Here is a 22113-nt window from a genome sequence, read left to right on the forward strand (position 1 = left end):
AATTTACTTCCCCTCCGGAGTTGTTTATCATCAGTTATGTGTGAACTACAAAGAATAAGTAACTCTATCCAGAGTTATTCCTCTGAATTACACCATTCATATTTTACCCTCAAAAAGCCTTAAAATTAATTACTTGCTTTTCAGTATTAAAATAAAACAAAAAACAACAAACAATATACTCATGTCTCAATTTTATTTTTTCAAGCTCCTCCTCTTCAAACAACATTACACTTAAACATAATTCACTTGTCATTGTGAATGTGTCATCATGTTGTAATTGTGAAAAAAAAAAAAAATGATAACAATGGATGAGATGAAAAAGAATTACATGAAACTATATGGTACAATAAACAAATCAGAATCACAACCATAAGACATCAGAATGTCAAACAACTTGTGGTGCAAAATATCCTTAATCTCCAAAACATAAGGTGCTTCTGTGGTATGTGCAACTTTGTAAGCATGGATATGTTCATCTAAACACATTGTTTTCAGTGCAGTTGTTATTAAAAGGATGTGCTCATCTTTAATAACAATATTCTGGATTACATAAAACACAGGCATGTCATTTTGAACTTGAACACAAACTGCCAACCCTGATCGATAAGTGTTTCCACAGCGCTTGACCCACTTCACATTTAGGACCTTAGTCCACACAGGCACATTAAGTTTTCCAGCCATCTCAGCACCAACTTCCATTTCATTCAATGGGACCATTTTCCCGGACCAAATTTCATGGCATTAGGATCAAATGTTTGCCAAATGTAAGCCATTTGGCACTGGTGTTTCTTTGCTAATGTTTTCGTTATGTTTTTAAAGCTTTTCAGCTGCTTTTTAAAAACATTATGTTTCGCTTCATAACGCATACACCAACTATGTATCAGTGGTCCAATTTTCTGCATACAACTGGGGTAATGCACCATAAAATGATGCTTTGGCAATAAGTTCTTATCAGGAAACAACTGCTTAAACAAACTGTGGTGTTCTGTAATCAGATGTTTCAAATAAATGGTGATACCAGTGGATATAACTGAAGAAAACACAATACTGACTATCTGAAGCAATAAAATGAACAAATACCAGTGTTGATCATTAGGATGCACAAGATCTCCAAACATGATGGGCAGATAACGCAATAAACACCAGCTCTGAGTGGCATTTAAGCCCAAGTCATTGGAACCCTCTCTTAATTGTATACCAGGAGGTTTGTTGTTTTGTTCCATGAAGCCATAGTTGAAACTCTGAATTCTTCTGTCTACTTCTGCTGATGTGGTGTAATTTTCTATCAGGTGCTGAATTAGTAATTTCATCTCAAATTGAGCAACCCCCTCTAATATGTCGTGCATAATATCGACTGAAAAATTTGAAGTTGTGTGGAAATATTGCAACGAATTTAAAAGGCAAGACTTTTTTACTCCCATTACATAAGGCAGACTGGGATTGCTCTGCATCGTCTGGCAGTGTTCAGCATGAAGTTCTTTAGTTCGCACTGTCATCTTTGGACTATCTTCACTGAACACTGTCTGAAAGTCCTCTTTCTCTAGTAGGCAAAAGCGGCAACAGTACCTGGCACTAAATGATTCCACAAAACCAAACAAGGAATGGACACCAAGGTTGTCACCAGTAACCTGGACAATGGTTCCATAAACTGTCTGATCAAATAAAGGAATCTGAATTCCAATGGTTTCCAGTGTTGAGATATCCTGGACAAGTGGCTCTAGTATTTTATCAAACCCATAGGTTTTGATATCTTGTGCATGAAATAAAGTGACTAAATGTATATTTAGTAAACTCGAATTGTATTTAGGGGAAATATTTCTAAGGGTAAAATAGATAGCTCCTAACTTATGTATTCCTCGTTTTGATCCAAGGGGGTTTGAGCATTCAAATTCATCAAAAAAAAGCTGGATCTGAACTGCATGTCTTTGTTTTGAGAAGAGTGCATGCCTCTTAAAGAATTCTCCATCGTGTATGTCATAAAGACAATTTGGTCTTTGTTGTGAATCTCTCGCCATCATATCTGTAATGCTAGGGTGTCTATAAATGGACTGTAAAGTCTCAAGAATTGGTATATATACAAATTTATCCTTAACAATGGTTTGGGCAAAAGTTCCAGTTGTTCTGTTACGCCGCGTTGCAAATCTTGTTCCAAGAACATATTCAACAGGATCTATTTTCCCCCATTTGTCTGAAAAGTACCGCATTCTCTTGCTTTCAGTGTTTAATGTCGCAAAAGGATTTTGTATTTTTTCAAAAAACTGATCTATTTGAGACTCGACAACACTTTTTATGGGCTCCTCTAAGGATAGGCTGTTTTTCACTGATTCTTGAGTTTCACTATGAATATCTCCAATCACTTCTTCTAGAGCACCAACAACATAGTTAATAGTTGTCTCTGCGACACCAGCAACTTTAAGTTCAGCCACCACTGTTGCACAACTGTTTACTATATTTGTTTTTAAGAGTGCAGACTCACAAGGCGGATTTTGGTTTGATAAAACACCTACATCATCTAATGAAATGGAGTTGGCGGTGGATGAGCTTTCACCAGAATCAATGCGTGAACGGTCAATTGCACAACACTTGCTGAGATGCTTTCGTAATCCAGAAAAACTATGGTAAACATGTGAACAACCTCTTTGAGCACATTTTAACTTGAGACTTTTTCCTGGACAAAGGCCATGAACTAACTTGAAGTGCCTTATAAGGGCATTGGCATTAGCATGCCCCTTTTTACAAATGAAACAAATCATCTGCTCACTGGAGGATTCTAGCTCTCAACTCGGATACTCTGGGATTTACCTTGGTGGTTTCAACATCTATATCATAGACTGCGGTTTGCAGAAAGCTAAACACATTGGTCAATTCCTGACAGTATGAAGTCCCAAAGACAAAGTGAGCTTTGAAAAGCTCATCAACACAGGCCAATGAATTAGAAGCCTTACAGGGTAGAGCATGTTGGTCAATCACAATAAACCAAGAATGGATCCTACTTTTGTTCGGCCCAACAGCGAGTAGATACGGCTGGAGTCTCTCTCCAATACTGTCCAAGTGCCCTTGGATACTGTTACCGGTCTGTGAAAGAATGAAAACACATTAGTGCCAATGTGACTTAACAGTAAGGGCCCCCTTTACACTTTACGTTTAGATTGTTAAAATAGGGCCCTTAAAGTAAATATACAGCATTCATAAAGACACAGTGACGCCTTCCACCAAAGTTTCTGTATTACACACTTTCGGGAGATCATTACTAAATATGTGCTAAGTAGAAAAGAATACCACAAGAACAATAATTTGGAGGACAAGTGATCTTTTAGAGAAGTAAGCAAGTCTGAGAAATAAGCAAGTTCAAGTTCACACAGTGACAAAACATTGTAAAACAGTGTAATTTGATCTGTTAAATCAGTAGCTTCACCTTGATGAATTTCACAAGATGATCACATGCTTGTTTGGCTGAGATCTTTCCCGGTCTCTTGCGGCCTTGACTTGAGGGTGGCAAAAGGTGAACCAGCATCAGAATGGAAGACATGTCGCTGTCCCACCCTAGAAACACAGAAGACAAATTAAACATTTTTTAGTATTTAGGCAGAAGGGGTTGAGCATAACCTCCAAATCACTTTCAATTGACTTGTTGAGGTGCTGGTATAAATAAATTAACCACTCCAGTATTTTAGTTAATACTGCACACAGATTCAGTATTAAGAGCACATTCATGGCCTAGTCTCGATGAATACAGATGTGTGGATGAATTTAGGTTAAACCTCCAAATATATTGAACATACAGCTAAACTTTACCTACAAAATATCAAAGATGCTTTTGTTATTCAGACTCCCATATTAAAACCATTTCAAACTATAAATATGCATCTGCAAATCCTATGTAATGGATATAGTTCTCTCTGCAATTTAAAGTGTAGATCTGAGTAAAGCTATGCTTGTCATGAATGTGTAACTTCCTCTTTTAAATAATTTAAAGTGTGCCACAATGTAGATACGGTACCTTCTTCAACTTCAGTGGCTTCAGCATTTTGGATGAGGTCTTGGAGCTCACTAGTCTGTGTGAGGCCACGGCTCTGTGCAATAACCTTTGGTTTTATGTTGGTAGACCACTTCTCCAACAACTTTGCAGAGGTCGCATCACCAAACAAAAGTCCAAAATCTTGATTAATCTGCCAAAGATAATTAAAGTAGGTACCATAGAAGGAACTGACTTTGTTTACCTAACAAATCTCTGTTACTGCAGAACAACAATAGCACTTGATTTCATATTTGTCTGTTTTCATATTTTAAGAATTTAAGTCTCACATACCAAGCCTGGTATATCCAGGAATCGTGAGAAAAACTGATAGAATATCAGCAGACTTTTTTAGGGGTCATGCAGCAGCTTCTGGCGATAGGCCAGCGTTAACTTCATCTTTTCCTTTACCACTGCCTCATCAGCTGTATGCTTCATCAGGGCTATTGCTTCCTGACAATGACGGTCTTCAGTCAAATAGCAGTCTTCTTTGTAGGATTGTCTGTCAGCAGTTGGCCCACCTGAAAGTGTTTAAAACAATATGAAAACCAAATTTGTTTAGTTCCTTATCTTTCCAAAGCACAACACATTAATGCCAAAACTAGATAAATGACACAAAATAACATGTGAAACATGCATATATCCCAGAAATGCCATCTGAATTTGCCCAATGTTGATGATTATGCAAAAAATGTTTGCATTAAAAAAAGAACAGAGATGCTATGTAACATGAGACCTCATTCACAATGTGGCTTAATTACAGATGCATAAAAGCATTGACTTAACATAAAATCTCACACCTGTTTGTGGTTGCCGTGGACGCTTCATCCGTCCCTCTGATGCTTTCTTTCTGCAGAGTTTTAATTCTCCACGCCAAATATCCACTTCCATCTTCTGCATTGTAATAATGCTCCTATTACCAGAACAATAAACAGACCAAGTAGTTATACATTACCAGATTAAGGCAATAAATGCCATATCAATTATAATGCAGATATTCTTTATTCTGCAATATACATAATGTCTCCTCCTCCGGTACAACAAAAATATTGAGAGACTACTACTACTTACATATCCAAGCTTGCTCCTGGGGTCAGCCCAAGCATGGGAAGAGGGAAATGATTCCTTTCGCATATTCTTCCTTCAAACGTCTGAAGGGCTTGTTCTACACACACACACACACCACACACAACCAAAGCAATTATAATTATAACACATAACATCATAAACAACAATTTACAAACTACTGTAATGAACAACTTACCCATGTTCATTTGTTAAATGTGCTACCAAAATTTTCACCATGTCACGTCTTCGGGTATCGGACAGACCTTTGGTGCGGGTATATTCGTTTATAATCTTTTCACCTCCAGGGCTGGTCTTTAGAATCTCTTCAATCATCTGGAGGGGGAATGATGCGATATTGTTCAGGGATTATAAATTAACAACTGACAAGTGTACATAGCTCCAAATATTTTTATTTTTTAAGTCATTCTATATAGATGTAATTCAGAGGCAAGATTGGAGATCCTTACCGTTGGCAAGACGATGTTCCTCAGCTAGATTTTTTTCAGGAGGGCTTGTAATCAACATTGCAGTGTCATCAGACTCTGATGTACCTTCATCTCCTAATGAGCTTGAGCTTAAAGAATCTTCAATATAAACCATATCAATGGTCTGATTATCTGTTCATGCTACTGTGGCAGCATACTACACAGCTATTAAGAATTAATCCAATAGCCATATTAGCTTATGCAAATCAGTGAATTGGTGAATATTACTGAATGTCAAACAATTTACCATCAATGTTTGCTGTGCCTGGGATGACAATTTCTAATACACCAAGATCTGGTCGTGTCAGCAGATATACGAATGCTTCCTCATCAACTTCTGTCTTCGAGTCATCAAAGACTTTCACATCCATTGTAGGAGATCAAATTTATTGGCAACTAAAGGAAGACACACCAATGGAAAATTGACACAGAAGCCAGCAATGCCAAAGGAACTACAACAGTTATTTTTTAATCCCATAATATACATTCATACACTTAATATATTACCTAAAAAATAATAATAAATTTAGACTGAAAGGTATTTATGATGTTAACAATGTTAAAGTTTATCTCTTACCACATTCCAAAAATGATTGAAATGTAAAAGGTTTTGAAGAAAAAATATATCTCTTGCTGTCTTTGAACTTCACTCTGATAACATTGTTGGTCTGCATCCTGAAAGAACCAAAAAGACAAAGTTAAACAAGGCGATAACACTCACAGTCAGAGGAAGAAAAGAACATTCATTAGTGCACTACACAACAGGTATTTTTTATATGTAATAACTGTCCAATAGTTCTGTTAAGGCAAGGTGCTCAATATATCTTTATTCGGATGGTAATTGTTTCTCATGAGAAATAAATCAGCCATGCACTTCAGTGATGAATCTCATGCATTCGTGGTGATTTATTCACAGAGGAGGAGTGAGTTTTATGATCCTACAAACCAGGGAACGCGCTGCTCAAGTGTAATAATGTAATAGGCCATTCTTGGAATTTTTAATAAGTACGATTTGATTTAATAAGAAATTAATATCCTATTTGTTGCGTGATTATTTACATCTGTTAAAAACAAAGAAGATACATATAATTGAACTTTCTTTTTAACTCAAAATGATGTATGTCATTTAAAAAAAATGAATTTTGTGAACTTATTTACATACGAAAAACAAAGTTGCTTGGTTTACATTTTTAATGTGTAAGGCTATATTATGTTAAAATTTAAAGCCCATTTCTAATGTTTACCCGTTTATTTCCCTCTTTCTCCTTTCAACTGATTAATATTCTGCTTGTAAATACTTCCCAGGATTTCTGTAATAAAAGTGTACATATTACAAATGCATGCAAATACAGTGAAGCAACAGTGCAGTGGTCAAAAGGGATTCAAACAGTGAATTATGAAATGAAACACCAAGATTCTAGATTTAGACGGTAATAAAATCACCAAATATCCCATGTAAATAATGAAAACATCTTACATTCCTATCAGAAACAATTATCGTACAAAGAGGGGTAAGTTAATGCACATAAAAATGGCCTCAGGCAATAACGGTTAACATTAACTCTATACCGAGTCAAGTACATGTGGTGCACGACTCCAGATGCTTGTCACAAAAGATTAGCGGACGAACATTTGATCAACAGATATCGTAAGCTTTTTTTTACCTGTGTCAATTAACGTTAACGTTTGTAATCTAACAACATTATATGCTAGCTATTTGCTTTCAATATAACTTAGTTCTCAGTCAACAGGAGAAAGCGATCTTTAATCACTCTCTATAAAAAAAACTGCCAAAATGATCTAACGTTAAGCTAAAAACAGAGGCGAATATAATAAAAATGAATACGACTTTAACGTTACTTACTTTACTCACGTTATCTTCTCAAATCGAAGCAGCAGTGGTCAATGGCAATGACTGTAATGGCGGAACGAAACGAAACTTTGGGAAGAGAACAGTTAACGTTAGAGCAGAAACAAATTATTATACTGTGTTCGGCAGTGGACAAAAAGGAGTCAACGGCGAATTCTGAATTGTCACACCCCAAAATTCTAGATTCATACGGTCAAAGATGACAAAATATATTTAAAAAATCTGTAAATGCTGAAAATACCTACATCCCCACAGTAACCCTCCGAATCGGGATAATAATGCATATCAAAATAGCCTCCCAGCAATGCAAGTTAATTACGGCTAACGTTGACTTTTACTCTATACCGAGTCAAGTACATGTGGTGGCATGTGGCGCACATTTCGATCACTTGTCACAATACTTATGTGGACAAACATTTAACGTTAATAGGCTATAGCGTACTTACTGATGTCAATTAATGTTAGTTATTTTTATATTAACTTAGCTGTTTGCATTAAAGATTACTTAGTCTAATTTATTTCTGACATGGCACAACTTAGTGCTCAAGCTAACATGAGAAAGCGATGTAATATGCAAAAAAAATAAATAAATTGACGAAATTTCCTGAGCTAATAACGGGTGAATATTATGAAAAATATATGAATAACGTTACCAAGACTTTGAAACTATATTTACTTTACCATCCAGCAGAAAGCAAAGCAGCAGCGGTCGACGGCCGTGACTAATAAGATGGCGGATAAACGAAACTTTGGGAAGAGAACAGTTATGGGAGGAGTCACTGCAGTTACTCTGTGATTTTGCTCCCACTCTACTGATAAATTTGACTCTGTACACTCAAAATAGAGCAAAAACAACTATTTTTGAGGAAAAAAAATGTAACTCTGGAAAAACTACTCAGCCATTTTTCCTGTGTGATGAATCAGACACCGCTTCTGCGTGTCGGAGCACGTGATATATTATAGGGAGTAACGATATGTACGATCTTATTCTTTGGAATGTAGTGAAGTAAAAGTAAAAGTTACTAAAAATAAAACTACTCCAGTAAAGTACAGATACTTGAAAAATATACTTAAGTACAGTAACGAAGTAAAGCTACTCCGTTACTGTCCACCACGGGCTGGTTCACATGGCAGGATAGTTAGGCTTTATTGATGGAGTATATAAACAGACATATCAATATATTGGTATTAAATGCATTTTCCTGAGAATTTATATTTCAAGTTTTTACTGCAAATGTCGAAATGCGCGCTCTTTGGTCCATCAGTGCTTGAGTCACTGATCACATTAGAATAAAATATCTTCTAATAAAATACAAAATTGACTCATTTATGAATGTATATGCATAATTCTCATCAGTCGTAAATAGGCTACAGATAAATGCTTTCATTTGTTGTATTTTTGATCCTGAAAGAAAACAAAACAACAAAAGAGTGACTCATACCACCGTCTGGAGTCGTGCTTCAAGTAGAACGCATCCATTTTTAAATCATTCACAGCTGAGCATCGCGAGAGTCGTATCTGCGCCAGAGCGCACATGTGAATGAGCTGCACAAAGTCATTTTAGATGCAATAAAAAAAAAAAAAAAAAAATCTAATTTTCTGAGAATTTATATTTCAAGTTTTTACTGCAAATGTCGAAATGCGCGCTCTTTGGTCCATCAGTGCTTGAGTCACTGATCACATTAGAATAAAATATCTCATAATAAAATAAAAAAATTGACCTGATTTATGGATGTATATGCATAATTCTCATCAGTCGGAAATACAGATAAATGCTTTCATTTGTTGTATTTTTGATCCTGAAAGAAAACAGAACAACAAAAGAGTGAATCAAACCACCGTCTGCAGTCGTACTTCAAGTCCAACGCACCCATTTTTAAATCGTTGAGCTATTAAATGAACAGCTGAGCATCGTGAGAGGCGGATCTGCGCCAGAGCTCACATGTGAATGAGCTGCACAAAGTCATTTTCAGATACAATTAAAAAACAAAAAAAATAGGACTATATGCACAAATGTGCATATAGTCCTATCTAGTCTATATAGTCCTAGTCCTATATAGTCCTAGTCCTAGGTGGTGATATATATATATATATATATATATATATATATATATATATATATATATATATATATATATATATATATATATATATATATATATATGAACGGAAAACAAAAACAACGAAAAAAACAGCTGGCTGATCAGTTTGGGAGTTTGTAGCGGGATCGCAAATCATTTGAATCAGTTCGGAAGTTCGTAGCGGGATCGCGAATCATTTGAGTCAGTTCGGGAGTTCAAAGCGGGTTCGCGAATCATTTGAGTCAGTTTGGGGATCGCAAATCATTTGAATCAGTTCGGGAGTTCGTAGCGGTTTCGCGAATCACTTTGGGGTTCGCGAATCATATCTGTATATGGATAGGCATTTTTAACTAATTTAGTAGCTAGTTCTAATTACGTTTTCCACGCGTGTTTAGGTGTGATACGTGAACTCATATTTTTACAGTCTTTGAATGCAAGCACTACCATCTTGGAAAACTGACCCTAATTTCACTGCATCAGGATTGTAACCCATAAAATGTATTTGGCTCTTTCTTGCTCTTGTGCAACACTCTTTAAAACACCAGTATAATACTTCTGTTTTTGTTTAACTTGTTTAGTATAGGTCATGGAGAGTCATTTATTGAAACTAAAAATGCAAAACATAAGATCATTTCAAACCAGTCCATGAACTGATTGTTTCAAACTGATCTTAATAGTTTGAGGAGTGATTGTTTTATGGATCTGTCACAATGTAATGCAAAAAGGCTGCTGTTAAAGGACGAGGCAGTAAAAAACTGAACTTGAGCAAAAGGCAAATCCACAAATCACAAGTGCTGCAAAAGAGCTGCGTTCATTTCAAAAGGAGCTTTTTATACAGTTGATTTTAAGGCATAGCAGTAAAAAGGCACAATTCTTTTTTGGGGGGTCAGAGAGAGTGGACAATTGCCATACAAACTAATTTAAGACAGAAGGAAAAGTACTGCTTTGACCCCTTTGACATATACTTTATAATAGATTAAGTGACCACTGAAAAACCTGTATTATGTTAATGTGAATATTGAGAGAAATACATTTCCTTCAATGTTAATATAACAGTTTAGGGTTTAAAATTATGCTTAAACAGAAAATATTGTGAAATATTATTACTATTTAAAACAGGTGTTTTCTATTTGAATATTAAAATGTCATTTATTTCTGTGATGCGAAGCTGTATTTTCAGCATCATTACTCAAATCTTCAGTGTCACATGATCTTCAGAAATCATTCTACAGTAATATACTGATTTGCTGTTCAATAAATATTTCTTATTATTATCAGTGTTGTACTAGCATGTATTTACAATTGTGAGATACTTGCATTGTGGTGATTTCACTCGTCATTCCGATGAAAGCATTTGTTGGGATTGAACGCAGGTTGAGATTATCACAAATTTCCCTAAAAAAGAACAAAACCACTTTAGGTTGAAACAATAAGCTCTTTTGTTGACAAGATAAATCTCATGGACCAAGTCTCCTAATCTAAAACACCTGTGCTCTTCTCAGCTGTATGTCTATGTCTTTCATAACACTCCATTTTCCGTCAGCTCGAGAAAGATAAAAGACAGTAGCATGCTCGCATTTCAGCTTCACTATTACTTTCCATCATTCAATCTCACGTACAACATCTCTCACACAGACATGACAGCCGCAGGGTAAAACTCACAGAATGAAATCAGACTCCAGGGAGAAGATGGAGGTCAGGTCAGGGAATACACCTATGCCAGTGTTGGAAATACTCCTGTAGAGACACACACACACACACACACATAAAAAAAAAAACTGGGACTTTGGTTTTTGCCGATACAAGAAAACAAAACCAAACCTGTTATACTACATTTATATTTTGAGAAAATATGTCTGTATATGTGTGTGTGTGTATGTGTCACAGTGTGTGTGTGTATATATGTGTGTGTGGCACAGTGTGTGTGTGTGTGTGGGAGAAAGGCAATATTTCTAAAAATGTCATAAATATCATTGTTTATATGTAATTAAAATGTTATATAAAAACTATAAATATAGAAAATATAGAAATATATCTTTTAGATAAAATTTTTAAATGCTACTACTGAAATACATCAAATATGGATAACAAAAACTACTAGAAAAAGACATTTGACAAATAATTATATATTTTTTATATTTCTATATATATTTTCCATATGTTGTCATATATGTATATATATATATATATATATATATATATATATATATATATATATATATGACAACATATGGAAATATATATAGAAATATAAAAATATAATTATTTGTAAAATTTATCTCTGATATCTAAGTTTTTATTTTCTAGATATCACTGATATTATTACAGAGCAATGGAAACTTTAAAGATTTTAACAGCAGAGATCTTGAGGCATGATATTTAATTTAAATTAATATACATTTCCTGTATACATCGATTAAAATGTGAAAGACAGAGCTTGGGGATGAGCTGCTTACAGATATTTGAGATTGGGAAGATGGTTGAACGCCCATTTGTGAATGTGAACGAGGCTCCGTGTGTTCTGGATTGAGCTGGGACAAGAGAAATCACAAACAAATGACACATTTCTGGGGAAACAACTTTCTGTTCCATTCTGTTTTAATTACGGTAAGCAATTAAATACAGTCATTTAATGATCCGTGAATCCCTTTCATTTTTCCTTGAGTGCTTTCTTACATCTCTGAGACATTCAGAAGATTGTTAAATGCTTCCTTCTCTATGGTTTCCACTGATGTGCTCTGGGCGATTTCTCTGGATCCAAAAAAAAAAAAGAACAAGAAAAATAATAGGTCAAATGTGTCCCATAAACACGATGAGAACAGGAATGTAGATAGTACAGGTTAAATTCATGTTGAATTCATGGCATTTAAACTTTGAAAAATATATAATATCAATGCACTGAATGATAGCAGCTAAAGTATAAAACCAGTTGGAAATGGAATTTGTTTTCGAAATATTGTGACTCTCATAATGAAAATATTTTTGCCCAGTTTTTAGAAATCAAAGAACTGATCATAATTTCTGTAAATGCATGCATTAAACAAATTTAAACATATTTATTTTATGTCATTGCTATTCACTGTATGTCACTTATTAGTACATTAAAAAACAAACTAAGAATTGAATATCCAATAAACTCTGAATGGTAATTGTGCTACAATGGTACTTCACATACAAATACTTACAAATACTAATGAGATTTAATTTGCCTGAATGACAAAAATAGTGAAGCATGCACCTGCAAATCTGTCTGTAACTCTGTCTGGTCTTTATTCCAAACAGGTTTTTATTATAGACTTATTTATTGTTCATATAATGTTTACATAAATGACAAAAAGCAAAAACAGACAAATATTGGAGCAGTAAATTCAGCCAAAATACTTCTGCATCAACTACTTATTAACAAACAAACAAACAAAACAAAAAAAACAAAAAAACAGCTTTCATCATCATCTCTGTTCTGGTCATTTATATAAACATGTCTAATAACATTGCATTCTTACACATTCTAATTCAGGTTTTTGTTTATGTTGTGGTTGCTTTATAAAGTTCTGCATTTTACATTTTAAAGATGTTTAAAAAGATTAGTTCCAATTAGAATTTTTCAAAGTAGCCCATATAATCCAAACACGTCTTATTTGAAGCCATTTCGATGGATAGAGATGCTTCTTTTTTGGACAAATGAAAGTAAGATTCTTCACAAAACCCACTGGAGTCTCAGTGTGGTATTAAAACTGTCATAGACAAAATACTGCTCCTTTTAATGCCCCCTATTCAGGCCAAATGTTCAAACTGTTCCTCTTAATTTGAATGTCCTGAGGGATTTTTTTATTAATTTATTTATTTTTAAAGGGTTCAAAGAAAATTGCCATTGAAAGCTTCTTCGACTCTGTATAGGGGGAGTGGACATCTAAAGATTTTCTTCACAGATCAAATGATGTGGAAACGAGCCAGCTGGCCTAAAGAGGAGTGATGATGGATGGCATTACCCTTCACTAGACATGCTAAACATCTGGTTATCTGGTGTCATATTTTTTAAAAACAGTGACTACTCACATTCTTTTCACTCCCTTTAGGCCATCAAAACTGTGAGTGCTGATGATTTTCAGTGAGATGTAGTTTAAAACTCTGAAATTGAGATACACAGGATTAATTAATCATAATTTCACATTACTTAGTAGTTTGTGATTTCAATAAACCCTTTTGCAACCATATGTGACCCTGGAGCACAAAAGCAGTCTTAAGTCACCGGGATATATTTGTAGCAATAGCCAAAAAAAAAAAAAAAAAACACTGTATGGGTCCAAATTATCGTTTTTTCTTTTATGCCAAAAATCATTAGGATATTAAGTAAAGATCATGTTCCATGTAGATATTTTGTAAATTTCCTACCGTAAATAGATCAAAACCAAATGTTTTATTAGTAATATGCATTGCTAAGAATTCATATGAACAACTTTAAAGATGATTTTAGATGATTTTTTGCACCCTCAGATTCCAGATTTTCAAATAGGTGTATCTCGGCCAAATATTGTCTGATCCTGACAAACCATGCATCAATCGAAAGCTTATTTATTGACACTTAAGACTGGTTTTGTGGATCAGGGTCATATATAGCAACACATTAACAGCCATTCAGAACAGAATATTCATGCATACTGGATAAAATTAATAAACTTAGTTATTCGGTGGAAAATTGGCATGAACTGTAAGGTTTGATAAGTCTCAAGGAAGTTGTACAACAGCAAAGCACTTCTATCCTGAGACAAAGGAGATAAAAGCTCATCCAGCAAGGACCACAAATCTAAAACGAACAGACAATTGACCTTCATTCTTTTAGCACTTAAACTGTGTAAAATCATATTATTCAGAATAGTATACAACTGTGTATTATTCTTACTATTTCTGCCATATTCTTATTTGAAACTTCGGAACAGATTTGTAGAAATGTAGCATTGCATCACTTGCTCAGCAGTGTATGCTCTGCAGTGAATGGGTGCCGTCAGAATGTGAGTCCAAACAGCTGATAAAAACATCACAATAATCCACACCACTCCAGTCCATCAGTTAATGTGCTGTGAAGCCAAAGCTGTCTTAATGAAATACATCTTAGTGATGGATTTGTTTCTTCCAAACTTGAAGCTTTTCACATGACAAGACATTAACTGATGGACTGGAGTGGTATGGATTATTTGTAGACTATTGTGATGTTTTTTTAGCTGTTTGGTCATTCTGACGGCACCCATTCACTGCAGAGCATCCATTGCAGAGAATCAAGAATCAAATTCAGATATTACAACAATTATTCCAAAGTTACCGTAAATATTTAACAAATAACACTAATTACACCTTAAATTTCAAGGAACAATCAAATTTTCCAATGCACTGCTAAAAATAACAATGCAAAGTGGTAGTAATTACATCACATTATATCTCGTATGTCTGGGCCATGTTTCGATTAAGAGTTTGGTTATAATTATCACTTAGGTTTGTTTTTAAGAGAGGGTCACCGTGCTCTCAGAGTTTGTAATTGTGAAGCGCTGCTTGATTCATCTCTTCCAGTGAAGGTCTAATGATGTGAGTGTGGAGTAACTGCCCGGCTCTAGTTAACACTCGTGAAGCCTCTCGGTTGGAGTGGAGGCTGTCATATTTCCTACCCTCTGCTGTGCTGAGCTCATCTAAGGGCTGGATCTTTAAAGGAAGGTTGTGTAAGCTACTAGAAATGTGTCTGGACATGCATACAGAAGCCTCAAATCATGTCTAAGTGCTAAAAAATAAAAGCAAAAACAAAGCTGTACAATTAATCAAATTCAGAACTATTCTATTCTTCAGAATAACAGGCTTTCACTACAACCTGCCAAAATAAAAGTCTGGTTTAACATGACTCAAGTAAATTCAAATTAATAATATTAACTAGGCATTACATTTAAAACATTTCCATGAATTATTATTTGTATTAAATTATATTTGATTAATTATAATATTAAACATTAATATAATATTATTAATATTATAAAAAATAAAATATTATAACTTATTATTATATATACGGTATTTTATTATTGCTACTTAATTAATTAATATTTGAAAACATTTGTGTTCTATGTGTTCAAATATTTTTGTAGCCACTGTACAAATAATTATCCTTGGACAGATGCTCCAACCAAAACTTAACTGATTGAACTTAATGTGTTAATTATATTTGCCACATATTTGTTTCAACCGCATTGGAATTAAAAACATTTTTACAATCTACAAACCATAAAAAAAAAAAAAAACAAGCAGTTGGGTTATTACAGTTCTGAAAGCTTTTCCTTATTTTCAAGGACATTATTCATTTATCTCATGCCCTTGATTGCACATAACTCTTATCAGGACTCAAGGTTTCACTAGAGGAAGAAGGTGATTTCAAGGCCTCAAGGACATAAAACACAGACTCTCTTAACATAATCAGCTCAGCGGGCGCAATGGCAAGCCGAATCGAGAGACCCGTTAGTCAGACAAAACTACTTGACCCGTCTATTTTGGATAGTACTTTTCACAAGCTTGCCACATGTCAATAACTCCCCCATTGCTTTTTTCCAAAAAGGTAGAGGTGCCATGCGTAAGCAAGACTATAATGAGAAGCATATATTGCATCACTGCTGCTGCTTAGCAGGGCTAACAGCTTCTAACAGGCCTGTTCATGTTTTCAGAGTAAAAGTAAACTAACAGGTTATTGTGATCATGCTAACAAGTCAGGAGGCCTGTTTATGACTTTAGTGCATGCATTAGCTGGAAAATATAGCCTGAAAATACTGTTCCTCTTCTGCATCCTCAAGCGGACACTTTGGAAAAATGCTGCCAGCAGGACCGGTGTATTAAGCACGTGTAAATAGACTGCATTTTTGGACGTGTGAAACAACTCCAATCCCATTGGCCCATGACATCACAGATGGGCACCCAGAAGTAGAAGAGGGCACCTGCCAAACACATCACCAACTTTTGTTGTCTTCAGGAGCCGTTTGTTTGACAGTGCGTGTGAAGGCGTTATGGAGAAACCAAGACAAGTGAGCATAGTTCGAAACTGTGTGCTTCTGTGTCTGAGGTTTCTGACACCTGAGGATGCACTCGATCTATGAGTTATGTGTCTTGGTGGAGAGCTTGCACATTAACACTATCATTGATAGTGTTATATTGAGCAGGGCATGGATATGGTTGACGATGAAAGTTTGAGCACCGAATCCTCCCACCTTACTCCAGCCCCGGGCAAATGCTGGAAGTAATAGTGCGCACCACTAAAAGGCTTGATTTAGTCTGTTCACATAAAGGCAGATACCCGCCCTTGGCAGATTAGACGAGTGATTTTTTCAAGTTGTCGGTTTTCAGGCTGCCCCCTTAATAGGGTTTTTCAAGTATGCAGACCCTTGAGCCTCTTCTAGCCATCTCCCCTCAGGGTTTTTAATAGATGGTCTACTTCCTTTATCTTATCCCTCAAGCTTAGTCAGGTAATAGGGCTGGGCTGGGCTTCCCTCCCCCACTCTATGGGGTTTATTAGTGAACTCTCTCCCCGGGAGCATCTGGGGGTTCAGTGCCTTGCTCAAGGGCACTTCAGCCATGGGTATTGAGGGTGGATGAGAGCACTGTTCATTTACTCCCCCCACCTACAACTCCTGCCAGCAACGAGACTCAAATTCAGTTCTCCAAAGTGTTCGTCAGAGAACACTGATCGAGTCCCTAGAAGGGGAACGTCTTAGGTTATACATGTAGCCATGGTTCCCTAAATATGAAAATACTATTATTGTATGTATTATAATTGAAAATAATATTACTTATGTTTATAAGTTTATGTATAATATATATATATATATATATATATATATATATATATATATATATATATATATATAAATAATTAAAATATTTTTTTTTCTTATCCAATGACTGGAAGAATAATAGAAATTAAAATAATAATTATTATACTAAAATGTAATTAGACATATTATTTTATTATTGTTATTATTTTATTTATTACTATTATTATTTTTGTTCTTATTTTTTACCGGCCCTTCACTCGTCTTTAATTATGTTCAAACGTTCATAGTTTGTCTAGTAGTTTTTGCTGTGGTATCGAAAAAGTATTTTAAGTAATAAATGGAAAGCAAGGTTAAATGTAAATATTTTTTTCTTGCAATATTGCAATATTTTTTTCATCATCAATTCATCAGCCAAAACAATGGCTTAATGGCAAAACAATGGCAAGTTATTTTCAGTAAAATGAATTTTTTGTGGAATGTATTTACATAACTGTACATTTTGCAGATATTAAATGAGTAAATATAGATAACTGCTTATTCACTGTTCAGATAACTGAATGGAACACATGTGTTTAGACTAAAATGTATTTGGGATGTTATGAAATGGAGCCACAGATAAGCATATCCAATGTCTCTTTTGGTTTGTTGTTGCTATGTGTTTGTTGTTAGATCTGCATGAGTCTTTAAAAATGCACTGAGACGAGAATAAACTGAAGACAGACATACAATCCCTGAGAAGAGGGAATGGCCCCCAAATCACATATTAAAGCAAAATGACATACTTTACCTCCTTTAAGCTGCTCTCTTTTTCCAAATTAACATTCTGTACTGTAATACAAGCATTATTATGAAATAATTAAGCTGACCTGACTTGGGTGTGCCAGATGTGTTATATGTGTTCACGTACATGATATTCAAGAGGTTCATTTTCACAGTGAATCACTGTCAACAGACTTTTCAGTATTAATTCACACATTCACTATAAGTTTTATGAATCAGCAAAAAATGACTAAATTTTAATTAACTAATTAATGATTGCTAATGAACATCTTGTATATGGTACCTGATGTGTAGTTGCATTTGAAGGTGCTATAAACAACACATATACACAAACACAAATATTTAAATAAAATAAAATATTACATTTTAAATGATAAGATGTCATAATGAGAACAAGCTGTTTATTAATTCTGATTTCAGGTTTCATTTAAAATACGAAATTGTAGTACCAAAGTGAAAAAAACTGTCTTCCATTTCATGTCTAAATTTGAAATTGCATTAATTATTATTTTAATGCATTATAATCATTAATGCATAAACTAAATATTGGCTTTTCAGCAAAATAAAAAGCTTGAAAGGTGCATACAGTACATAAATATTAAGCCTTTGTTTTTACTGAAAAGTTGTTGAAGATTGCAGCATATTAAGCTTATGTGACAACCTGCCCTTCCAACCTGAAATCTCTGTATGTTATATACCCCATGTGACAACTTGCCCCGGTCTCCTATATACAGTAGATCGCTGGGGAAAAAATGAGGCTGAAACAATTTTCATCCCAGAAATTTTTAGTAAGCTTCACAATCAATTGCAAAGGAAGGACAAGTTAAACTTAAAAGTGACATTTTGAAGTATTTTCTTTTAAAACGTAGGCTAGGCTACTCCAATAATCTTTCAACCCAGAATTTTTTTTTTTACTGTTACGCTAAAATGTAAATAAATTGGAACCAAAAGCACACGTCCTACTAAATGAAGGCAGTGCAATATGTCTTAAATGTTTAGTCGTGTGTGAGATATAAGGTGATGGATGAGGTGTAGTGTGCTTACAGTCTGCTGTGAGTCCTGCTCTTCAGGCTCTCCGTCGCGCTGTTACAGGTGATGCTCTTCTGAGAACAGCGGCAGATCTCCGGACACATGAAACACACTCCGTCGCAGAAAGACATCAGCAGAGGAGAAACAAGAAGCAAGAAAGATCTCAGCATTGTCCCGTATTGTTTTCACCCTTTTTTAAACTGGTAAGATCCACTTTTTTCTCTCTCCGGGCTTCTGACTGGAGATCGAGTTGAGTGCGCGCTGGAGACTGATGGGAATAAACGCGTTTGGCTGACTCCTCGAGGTGCTTACATTTTGATGAGTTAGTTGGACGATTGATTTAGAGTTTCTTGTCTGATAGTGCAGCAGCTACTTGTTAACAGTCCTTTCACCACGGGATTAGGTCTGGGAGAAGAGCTCACAAACAAACGGGTTTTCTGCGTATCTTGAGTCATACCAGAACTAACAATGAACGCGCTGCGTACGTCCCGTCAAACTCACCAAACACACACACGTAACACACAAATACTGGATAGACAGACATACATGTACACAACAAAGAATCAATCATGTTCATTTATATGTGACGAATAAAAATCTTGAATCGTGAATGTTATGTATATATGATCGACATGACGTCATCACAAAAAGTCATAAAAAGTCATTTTAAGAAGTCAGGTCAAAATATAGGATACAGTATGGACAGACAGACAGACAGACAGACAGACAGACAGACAGACAGACAGATAGATAGACAGATAGATAGATAGATAGATAGATAGATAGATAGATAGATAGATAGATAGATAGATAGATAGATAGATAGATAGATAGATAGATCATACATATACACACATATAAGATTTTTTTGTATATATGTTGTTTTAATAAAGTTGCATATGTAAATAAAATATACAGTATATTGTTGACATATCGCTTTAGAGAATCATATATGGCAAAGTCACTGATGATATGGGGTAATGCATGTCATATATTACCATTCCGTCTGGGCAGTAATTTTTTTATTTTAGTTTTTTTTAAAGACCACGCTGACCTGTGCAAAGCAGGCAGTAGTTTATTAGTGTCTGCTGGTGTCTGCTCCGGCGCCTGGCTGTGCCATTGATAAGACTGGGAGGAGCAATCTAACCTTGATAGGACATAATGAAATCCACTAGAGCTGTGGGCCACTTCTCTCATTTCATATAATCATAATGGCATCATTGCTGACTGTTATATGTTATCATTTTACAGTCCTCTAATAATATGACTCTTTTACTTTTTAAAGGTTTCATAAACACACACACACACACACACACACACACACACACACAAACACAAAAACTTTAGAATTCAGCAAAAGAGAAAATGAAGCATATTCTCTATGCTTTCTTGTAAGTTTCGATATTAAAGAGCAAGAAACACAAGGCATAAATCTACTCTTTAACAAAAATTATTTACTCCACATTTTTCATGCTGCACATTTTATTATTGTTAATAATAAATAAATAAATAAGCAAATAATAATAAGGAAATAAAAACAGTATTTGTCATCAGCATATATATATATATATATATATATATATATATATATATATATATAATTTTACTTTATTAAGTTACTTTATTAAGTTTTCGTATCCACTTTTGTATTATTATTCAACATATCCCATCATATGCTTTCTTGTTGCATGATTGTTTTGATATTAAATGCCGGGCGAGATATATGTACAATGCATACATTTACATTTACTCTTCATGAAAGATCTTAAAGTTTTCCCATCGCATTATTAATGTTCCGCACATATTTCAACTTTAAATTCTCTATTGGTATCATTTTACTGTAATTATATTATTATTATTATTTCCAGTTGATAAATGAGTGTAAATGTATGCGTTATCCATCTGGCAATCAGAATAAAACACGCGTATTGGCCGTGTGTCCGTGACGTCACCCAAACGAGGAAGTGGAATGTTACAGTGTTTCAACTGTTACAGTGAAAGTGAAAACACGAGGAACTCGAGTCATGATGTTGTTGTCCTCCATGGATCGGAGACAGTCCAGCAGCTTTGCCAGATATCTAGATGGAGAATCCTGGGAGATTAAAGATGCTTTACGTGACGCGATTGCAAAGTGTGAACTGTTTGAGTCCAGCAGGTAGGTAAACCGAGTTTCCTTAAAGACACCTCTTCCAGACACATGATGGAGGCTGTGCACATTTCGTTTAGATGCAAAAGATTTTAATCCATTTTGCGATGAAATTGGATTTCCTGTGTTCTCCTGCAGTTATGAGCTGACTCTGGATCAGAGCAGAGACCTGACTGCAGAGAGACTCTATCACTTGTTAAGACTGCCTTTCATGAAAGAACACCTTCGAAATCAGGTGAGAGAGAGTCTTCTGCACGTCTTCATTATGCATTCAAAAAGTACTATGGGGTTACCATGGTAAAGCTATGTTGTCATTTGCTAAAAACGTTAGCACTTTGATATATTCCTTAAATTCACTTTGTCCTCCAAGCCTCAACATTGGTAGAAGTCCTAAAACAAGGTTTTACCATGCTACATGAGACAAAAAATTGGTTTTGCCATGCTATCATAAAACCCAGTGTATCGAAAACATCCAGTCAGTACTATGTTGTTGTATTCCTTAGTGTAATGCATATTGAACATTTATTATTTGCCTTTGTTTAGCTAAAAGAGAAGCAAAAAGGCTTCATAAACAAGAGTTTAGGCATCACGGAGATCATCTGCTCCGCTGACATGTCCACGGGAGTCAAGGTTTGTACATTTTTTTTGTGTTATAAACTGACAAAAATGGTGCAGAACAATGTTAACTCAAAAAATGCTTGTAAACTTCACAAACAATTACAAAGAAATGGCAGGTAACATGTTGTAAAATCATTGTTACGGTGTATTCTATAATTCCCGCTGCTTCGTGATAGAGGTAATTATGCTGAAATCAGCTGGAACAGGTTTTCAAAGATCTCAGG

General features: G+C 35.0%; 2 protein-coding genes and 1 long non-coding RNA gene across 4 annotated transcripts in view; 1 reads left to right on the top strand and 2 right to left on the bottom strand.

Annotated features, from left to right (window-relative positions):
- Nucleotides 1-5946: 5946 nt before the first annotated feature.
- LOC113084887 (uncharacterized) lies at nt 5947-8327 on the bottom strand. Its single transcript, XR_003283852.1, has 3 exons — nt 7433-8327; nt 6146-6243; nt 5947-5964 (listed from the first exon to the last, which is right to left on the bottom strand). It is a non-coding gene; the product is annotated as an uncharacterized LOC113084887 (long non-coding RNA).
- Nucleotides 8328-10104: 1777 nt separating this feature from the next.
- Nucleotides 10105-19599, bottom strand: LOC113084886 (lutropin-choriogonadotropic hormone receptor-like). Its single transcript, XM_026255024.1, has 7 exons — nt 19141-19599; nt 13577-13648; nt 12197-12271; nt 11977-12051; nt 11183-11257; nt 10821-10915; nt 10105-10127 (listed from the first exon to the last, which is right to left on the bottom strand). The coding sequence occupies exons 1-7, from the start codon at nt 19293-19295 to the stop codon at nt 10105-10107; spliced, it is 570 nt and encodes a 189-aa protein (XP_026110809.1). The 5' UTR covers nt 19296-19599.
- A 1483-nt stretch (nt 19600-21082) lies between these two features.
- Nucleotides 21083-22113, top strand: part of LOC113084888 (acyl-coenzyme A oxidase-like protein) — a 39638-nt gene continuing 38607 nt past the window's right edge. For both annotated transcript variants that reach the window (XM_026255025.1, XM_026255026.1), the window contains exons 1-3: nt 21083-21280; nt 21410-21506; nt 21815-21901. In XM_026255025.1, coding sequence (XP_026110810.1) covers nt 21150-21280; nt 21410-21506; nt 21815-21901 — 315 coding nt within the window. In that variant the 5' untranslated portion in view covers nt 21083-21149. The remainder of the gene's footprint in view (nt 21281-21409; nt 21507-21814; nt 21902-22113) is intronic.

This window comes from Carassius auratus, unplaced genomic scaffold (genome assembly GCF_003368295.1).
Source record: "Carassius auratus strain Wakin unplaced genomic scaffold, ASM336829v1 scaf_tig00040870, whole genome shotgun sequence".
Taxonomy (NCBI): domain Eukaryota; kingdom Metazoa; phylum Chordata; class Actinopteri; order Cypriniformes; family Cyprinidae; genus Carassius; species Carassius auratus.